This window comes from Phragmites australis, chromosome 13 (genome assembly GCF_958298935.1).
Source record: "Phragmites australis chromosome 13, lpPhrAust1.1, whole genome shotgun sequence".
NCBI lineage: Eukaryota > Viridiplantae > Streptophyta > Magnoliopsida > Poales > Poaceae > Phragmites > Phragmites australis.
Genome location: NC_084933.1, coordinates 27058465 through 27066733, shown reverse-complemented (window position 1 = coordinate 27066733; position 8269 = coordinate 27058465). Strand labels below are relative to the sequence as shown.

Below are 8269 nucleotides of genomic sequence, written 5' to 3'. Positions count from 1 at the left end.
TGAAGCCCTTGGTGGCCATAGTCGGCGTCGCTCCTACTCCCGCTTGGCCATGCTCAGTCATGAACATGTGACGCCGCTGCTCGGCCGCGTGTAGCCGCTCAGCCCCGTGCCACCGACAAGCTCAGCCCGTCCCCCTCCGGCCGGTCTCTCTCCCCGGCTCCTCTCTCGCCTCCTCCGCCCCTCTCTCCATCTCCGTGAGCCAAGCGGCCTAGGGCCCTCCGGTCGGTCTCTCTTCCCAACTCCTCTCTCGCCTCCTTTGCCCCTCTCTCCATCTCCGTGAGCCAGGCAACCCAGGGCCCTTCAGCCCCCTCTCTCCCCGATTCCTCTCTCGCCTCCACCGCCCCTCTCTCCATCTCTGTGAGCTAGGCGGCTCGGGGCTCTTCGAGCCAAAAGAGATAAGACTGCACTAAAACCGAGAGAGAGATGGAGGAGAGGAGGAAGATATAAGATAGAGAGAGTGAGGGGATCGATGAGAGGTGCGCAAGTGCGATGGACTCGAGCCGAACGAGCCAAAACTACTGTCCATAAATATTTTGGGCCCGATCCTTATCAATGCTAGTTGTAGATAGAACCGGCACTGAAACACGTACTATCAGTGCTGGTTTGTGGCTGAAAGTGGCACTGATATGGCGCTACTTATGGCTTATTTTGTAGTAGTGACAAGGGGCAGTAGTGCCGTCAGTCATAAGGATGAAAACTGATGGTATTTTATCTTAATCCTTGTGGAGCAAAAAAGATGTTATACTAGATATGGATATACTTACTGATAATATCCATAAATAGTTTGTTTTTGGTAATCGACGAAGATTACCATATTGTATCCGGGCGTATGGTAAATATTAGTACTCCCGTGCATTTCCTTGTCTGATTTAAAATAAATATGTTTTTTTTACCTTTTCTTTAAAATGCAAAGTGAACATTCTGGCACGAATCTCCGGATTCTGCATATTAATTATTTTACACTAGAATCAAGTTTTTCCGTTTTCTATATTTTTGTGACGTTTTTAAATTTTTAGGACTTAAGCGGAAATAGCACAAAAACGATTTGTTGTTTTCCTGACCGTATTGTTGGTATCTCATTTTTAATCAAGAAATTCCTTTTTTTATTTGAGACCAAATTTCACATATCACAATATAGCCCACAAGCCAAACCCAGTTGGTCAGCCAAAACATCACCCTATCTCGAACTCCACCCATACCCCAATGGCCGAGTCTCAGTCGGCTACTGATCTACCGATGTCCTCCAAGCTACGCTTGTGTCGCCTCCAACCTTAGTCTATATGTGACTATGTGCTGTGTCGAGTATTTGAGTTACGACATGATGTATGTTTTTTAGTTAAGAATTATGTCATTATGTGGTATATCTTTGTATAGTATGAATTACTTTTATTGATATGAATTAATTATATGTCGCGTTGATGCTTGTGCATTGATACTTGAAATCATGGTTTCACGGGTTAGTGTTCCTGGTTTAAATTATCGGTTTCCGATCGATACTGGTGTCAGGTTGTCATCGGGGACTCCCGACGCGCCTAGGCTCCGCCTGCCTGGATCCGAAGGCCGCTAGGCTCCGGAGCCCCAAGCCTTCGGAGGGTTGGAGACCCACGGAGGGCACTAACTCTGAAGGCTTTGGTGAGGCGGTTGAACCCCACAAAGAGATCAGCAAGAAGGGGTCCATCAGTCATTATCCACCTACCACGAAGTTATCAGCGTTTAATGTTAGTCTAATCGACAGCCGGTCTGACACCCTATGCAGGGTGGACACCCTGTGCACACGGCAGCCACCTGCCGTCACTGTAGTGCCATGATTAGATGATTTCATTAGAGTAAGTAAAGAATTACCTAGACCTGAGTAATGTTTTACTAAACTAGCTCTAGATCCCGGTTGTATAGTAATAACTTGTATTTTAGAGGGTATGCATGTACACTTACCCAATATAAGGTACTATAAATATAGACCTTGGATACATGGTAAAAAAGGACCTTAGCTTAGCAAATTATTTATAGTGTTATGTTTCTCTCTACTTCTCCTCAAACTTGAGTCATTTTTATAGATTGGCTCTTGCTACACCTTATTCATGAATGACATATATTCCTTCATCAACAACCGACACATTTCTATTTAAATTGGTTCATTCTCAATATCCTGTCATTTTCGAATTCGTACCGTTTCATGGTTTCTCGTTTTTAATATATATGAAAATGAAAACGATTAAGGTTTCCCTAGTTCCTGTCCGTTTTCATGTCAGTCATCAAGTGCCCTGTGAGTACGCGCCCGGCCGGTGTGTGCTTTGAGAGGCGTGTAGATGTCCATATGCATGGTGGAGCAGATAGACATGCTGGCTCTCTGATACGGCGTCCGTGAGCTGCATGGCGAGCATCGCAACGAGACAAACATGTTCACGCACTCGTATTGTGTGAGTGACTGTCAAGAGACTGTGCACGCGTTATTCGGAGCAGGTGATCAAAGTTAGAGTAGGAGCCCAGGCTCCTGGCATCATATGTAGTGGGATGGAGTACTACTCGCCAGGGATCAGTTGTCAGACAAAGCACTTGCATGTTCGTGCTCAGGGAGGTCAGGAGCCAGAAAAGCCTGGCGAGCACCTGCGTCGGTTTAGAGTGCTTGCACTTGCGCGTGCATGTGGATTCCCTAGGGGCCATCACGTATTTTCACCTATCAAATAATGATTGATCCAATGCACTGTTTTCACTATATTTTTGCTCCTCTTTCCTGTAGTTACGAGAAAAAATGTAGCTAGACTCTTTAAAGAAAATGGCAAGTGATCTAAGTTCTAACAGGAGTTCATTCAAAAGAAGTGCTCTAAGAAGAGCAGTACTGGCTACTTCTCGCCGGTTCAGAGAGACGAAAAAATGAAAGAATTCGAGACGTGCACTGTGACTCATGCACGTACGTACGCTGCGACAGGACTACACAATGCGCGGGTGTATTATTATAGGCTCACCGTGTCTCCTTTTTATGTACCAGCACGTAATAGGGGCGTAGAATCTAGACTATCAAATCGCGACGGAGACACAACTTTCTACAGGACCAGTCGTTTTCACGTCGTGGCACGCTCGCTCGCTCGGCGGATTCGACAAACAAGGCAGCATAAATGCACGCAGATACAGTGCGTCCAAAGGAAACGAGTGAGGATTTGTCAAGTCAACCGGTGTGGATGCGGCCGGAGACCCGTAGGCGACGCATGCAACAGTGGCCGCTATATAACGATCGCCCCCCCCCCCCCCCCACGCGCAGCGAGCCGAGGCACACGAAACAGAAGTGGAAGCCTCAGCTAAGCACGCATGGATCCCAACGACGCCTTCTCGGCGGCGCATCCGTTCCGGTGGGACCTCGGACCGCCGGCGCACGCCGCGCCTCCTCCTCCGCCGCCGTTGCCGCCTCCGCCGCCGGCGAACGCGCCGAGGGAGCTGGAGGACCTGGTGGCCGGGTACGGCGTGCGCCCGTCGACGGTGGCGCGGATCTCGGAGCTCGGGTTCACGGCGAGCACGCTCCTGGGCATGACGGACCGCGAGCTCGACGATATGATGGCCGCGCTCGCGGGGCTGTTCCGCTGGGACGTGCTCCTCGGCGAGCGGTTCGGACTCCGCGCGGCGCTGCGCGCCGAGCGCGGCCGTGTCATGGCCCTTGGGGGCCGCTTCCAGACCGGGAGCACTCTGGACGCCGCCTCTCAAGAAGGTATGTATACACGTCTTCTGCGCTTTGCTTGTGATGTGGTCATGCATGCATGCGAACAGTGTGCATGCGTCGTTCTTGAATTGTGTGCTCGTCTGCGATGCCGGCCGGTTAGGCTTATGCATTCATGCATTACAAGCAGTGTTGTCCGACGAGCGGGACGCGGCGGCCAGCGCCGGAATGGCCGACGACGAGGCCGACAGGAGGACGCTGGCCGGCAAGAAGCAGGCGAAGAAAGGAGCACCGACGAGGAAGGGCAAGAAGGCGAGGAGGAAGAAGGAGTCGAGGCCGCTGGACGTGCTGGAGGACGAGAATGAAGGCGACGAGGACGGCGGCGGCGGGTCGGAGTCGACGGAGTCGTCTGCGGGCGGCTGTGGGGAGAGGCAGCGGGAGCACCCGTTCGTGGTGACGGAGCCCGGCGAGGTGGCGAGGGCCAAGAAGAACGGGCTGGACTACCTGTTCCATCTGTACGAGCAGTGCCGCGTCTTCCTGATGCAAGTGCAGGCCATTGCCAAGATGGGCGGCCACAAGTCCCCAACCAAGGTACACGTAGTTTACCAGTATTACGCTGACATGTTATTGCATAAGCATGCAGCATGCATCCATAATTCCGTATGCCTTTCCGAAAATCTGAAGTTAGGATATGTGTGTCAGTTCGACGTAGCTACTGAACCCTAGCTTGTGTAGATTGCCGGGAGATCAATGGCTAGTGCCCTAGATTTCGTTCCAGCCTGATGAAACCGTATGATAAAAAGAATGTTATAATTGACAAAAAAACGTGTAGATCACTGGCATTTCATTGGTGCTATAACCTTCAATTTAGCAGAGTTGTTACACTTAACTTCCAATGTCATCGACAAAAAATGTGTTACGCTCTAGACCGAACTTACATCCACACAAAGCTCAAAAATATGTTACAAGGCGTTCTACTTTACTCTCAAGTGTGATACAGTATAACCAAAGAGGACATGGTAGTTGCCACCTTTGGAGTGGTAAATCTTTTTCCTGCATAATTCAGTAGCGGTACTAAGTACGTACTGGATGTGGTATGTGCTGGAAACGGACACGCACGTCACCGCACAAGTACAAACCTGGAAAAAGAGCGCGGACGTGTCAGTTATCGGTAGGCTGTCAAAGCCTGCGCTCCTTGTGCTGTCTTGTCCGGCCCTAGCATCAGATAGGCATGCCACGAGTTCCACCATGTACGAGCCATGTGAGCTCCGCCTGCCACTGTGGCTAAGCGGCGTGCGTGGTCGGAGACGGTGCAGTGAAATGAATGCACTCGGCCTGGCCGGATTCCAGGGTGATTGGATATGATAGCATCCTGACTGGACGGACGCATCGATGCGCTCCTGCCTCCGCGCCCAGTCGCGAGCTTGTTCGATCCGTGAGCTGCGAGTTGCGAGACATGACATGGGCTGATGAGCAGCACGGACGGCCAGAGAAATGTGACGAAACGCTGTGGAATTCTGTGGTGCAGGTGACGAACCAGGTGTTCCGGTACGCGAAGAAGTGCGGGGCGAGCTACATCAATAAGCCCAAGATGCGGCACTACGTGCACTGCTACGCGCTGCACTGCCTGGACGAGGAGGCCTCCAACGCGCTGCGCCGGGCGTACAAGGCCCGGGGCGAGAACGTCGGCGCCTGGCGGCAGGCGTGCTACGCCCCGCTCGTGGAGATCGCCGCGCGCCACGGGTTCGACATCGACGCCGTCTTCGCCGCGCACCCGCGCCTCGCCATCTGGTACGTGCCCACCAGGCTCCGCCAGCTCTGCCACCAGGCGCGCGGCAGCCACGCCGCCGCGGGGCTCCCGCCGCCCCCAATGTACTAGCCACGCCGCCTGCGGCGCGTGCGGAATGTTAGGCTGCACCGTCGTGTGTGTTCGCGCTGCTCGGCAATGCTTCCCTAGGCAGTTTGATGGTCTCATCGAAAATCGAAGAGTGCCTTCTCTGATGTTGTCACTTGGTAGAAATTAGTGAGGGGTGGACTTAGAGGGAAAACTTGTTGGGCCGAGCAGGCCGGAAGTGTTGTGCGCATGATTGGAATTTGGATGGCCCGTTTGTTAGTTCGGCCGTGTCGAAGTTGTACTACAAGTTCTCTCGTGATATCCTAATTATGTTTTCATAGTTGTTCTTTTGTGATGTCCAAAACCATGTGATCCATTCTGGCATGTTGGAACGGCGCATCTATTCAGATGGAAGGAATTTCTGAAACAAAATGCAGTGGCAAAGGGAAAAAAAACATGATAGATCCTTACATAGACTAGACTGAATCTGGCACTTAAAAAGAGTGGAACAAGGAACGATTTCTGCACAGGAGGAATACAGATGAATAAATGAGAACTAGCAAGCACACTAATAAGAGTATAAATTTGAACAGCGGAGGTCCTGAAGAGTGATGATCGCAACAACTATAATAGCAATGACAAAACCAAACGCATTCAGGGAACAAAATGTAAGATGAAACTTCCCAGCAGACAGGAGGAATAGATTAAGTTGTGCAAGTACTCAAAACTCCATTTCAATTCCAAATGAAACCTAGATGCGGTAGTAACATTGAGTTCTCACAAGATAACACTACTAAAGAAATACAAAAATAGGTGGGAATCACAATGTTTGGTGAGGTACATAAACAGCATTCGGAACAACACTTCAGTAGCCTCGGATGATAATTTCCTTAGATGTCTACCCTGCATAGAGAAGAAATGAAGGCAGCCATATATGTGAATTGCGTAAAGCATTTGTTCATAGTTCATGCACAAAAGTAAGCACTAGATGCACACAACATTCATCAAACATAATTATCATTCCAATAGAATAAATGTAATATGGCTATACTAGAACTATCAAATAACATCCTTCATTCGACATATGCCTACCAACACGCTACAAATGCCTCCGGTAATCTGAATAAGTTACTACTGAACAGAAGGCATTGAAACAAATTCAAACATTCCAGGACATAATTCACACCATGCCTAGAAGCAAACAAATATTTGAAGAGGAAACAATGAAATTGGGCACTAGAATCGAATATCCTCGCAATGATGAAAATAAAGCAAGGTGAATAGTGGATGTGAATGTATTACAATGTCAATTCATCATGTACGTACATGCACAAAACCATTAATTTTACTATCCAACTAATCAAATGTTCAATCATAGCATGGTACCAATAAAAATATTAATCATAATGATTACAGAATTTAAGAACTAGAATGACCATCTAGACCCCCGAAACAAGAAGTATGGTTGGACTCACCACTTGATTCAACAAGAACAAACTTAAGTCCACAAGTCGAGACATAAATATTTATCACCCGACGAATCAATGTAACATAGCAAGCCTTCTATCTTTGTCATACAGAACAATCACAAGTTCACAGCACAATCCTAAAGGGTAATGATCAAACAAACAAATCGCATTTGATTTTGCATACAGCGCACTGAAACTAACACTAGAACCAAATATGAACAAGGTAAAAATAACACTAAAAGCTGGTCTCATCTAATTATCAGTAATCCCTAGAGCAATGCAATTAAGAGCACAGTAGGAAGTGATGAGGTTATTTCACCTTTACGCGGAGGTTATCTCGACCTCGCCATCGTCGATCTCCTGCTGCAGGTCCTTCGGGTCCTTGCCGTCGACTGTACACCCGACGCTGACACAGGTCCCGAGGATCTCCTTGACGGTGCCGGACATGTCCTTAGCCATGGACCTGGGCTTCATGGTCTTGGCGATCTCGATGACGTCGTCGAGGCTGATGTTGCCGCTGTGCTTTATGTTCTTCACCTTCTTCCGGTCCCTCTCGGGCTCCTTGAGCGCCTTGATGACGAGCGCCGCGGCTGAGGGCACGACGGAGACCTTGGCCTGACGGTTCTGGACGGTGAGCTTAACGGTGACGCGAAGGCCCTTCCAATCCTTGGCCGTCTCCTTGGCGATGTCCTCACCGATCTTCTTCGGGGAGAGACCGAGCGGGCCAATCTTGGGGGCCAACGACGACGCCGCGCCGACCTCACCGCCCGTCACGCGGACGAAAACCTCCACCACCTGCGACGGGTCCAACTTGGGAGGCATGGCTGGTGATGCTGGAGCACGGGCGGCGGCGGCGCCGGGTGGGGAGGATTTGGGAAGGTGAGGGCGGGCGGCGGCGTAGGGTTTCGGTCGGAAGAGTTTCGTGCACTTATATAGCGGCTTGGTAGTATTTCGCGGTGAGTGTGGGCCTTATGGACCACTTGGGCAGCCCATTAAAAACCCAGTTCAGCAATTGTTTGGGCTTAAAGGATGCAACTAAGAAGTCCACGAAAAGCCCGTTCGGGGTTCTGAGCAGTCGAGCAGAAGCTCCACGGCCCATGCGGTGGAAAGCGGGCACCCATTTCGAGATCAAATGCGTGCTGCACTGCCCGCTGCGGCCAGCGGTAACAAATCCACGGAGTTTTTTATTTTTATATTTTTTCGATTAAAAATTTAAATAAATAGATTTCTCGTGAAAAAATTACAAAGCTAGACGCCTACCGTCTTCTACCGTAAGCAGTCTCACAAACCACCACCCTTTCATTAGACATGTAAACTTAC

The 8269-nt window shown here is 49.8% G+C and overlaps 2 protein-coding genes across 2 annotated transcripts; one reads left to right on the top strand and one right to left on the bottom strand.

The window, feature by feature from the left end:
• The first annotated feature begins 3303 nt into the window (after positions 1-3303).
• On the top strand, positions 3304-5525 carry LOC133888952 (probable transcription factor FL). The gene is made up of 3 exons (XM_062329357.1): positions 3304-3697; positions 3837-4237; positions 5175-5525. Exons 1-3 carry the CDS (start codon positions 3304-3306, stop codon positions 5523-5525), a joined length of 1146 nt encoding a protein of 381 aa, XP_062185341.1.
• A 624-nt stretch (positions 5526-6149) lies between these two features.
• On the bottom strand, positions 6150-7852 carry LOC133888951 (large ribosomal subunit protein uL11z-like). Its single transcript, XM_062329356.1, has 2 exons — positions 7269-7852; positions 6150-6383 (listed from the first exon to the last, which is right to left on the bottom strand). Exon 1 carries the CDS (start codon positions 7769-7771, stop codon positions 7271-7273), a length of 501 nt encoding a protein of 166 aa, XP_062185340.1. The 5' UTR covers positions 7772-7852; the 3' UTR covers positions 6150-6383; positions 7269-7270.
• Positions 7853-8269: the final 417 nt, after the last annotated feature.

What these genes read in the sequence shown, in the direction of transcription:
- LOC133888951 (XM_062329356.1), bottom strand. Translation starts at nt 7,771, where the DNA reads ATGCCTCCCAAGTTGGACCCGTCGCAGGTGGTGGAGGTTTTCGTCCGC.
- LOC133888952 (XM_062329357.1), top strand. Translation starts at nt 3,304, where the DNA reads ATGGATCCCAACGACGCCTTCTCGGCGGCGCATCCGTTCCGGTGGGAC. An exon ending in GGACGCCGCCTCTCAAGAAG is followed by an intron (nt 3,698 to 3,836) that starts GTATGTATACAC and finishes CATTACAAGCAG; the next exon opens with TGTTGTCCGACGAGCGGGAC. An exon ending in GCCACAAGTCCCCAACCAAG is followed by an intron (nt 4,238 to 5,174) that starts GTACACGTAGTT and finishes TCTGTGGTGCAG; the next exon opens with GTGACGAACCAGGTGTTCCG.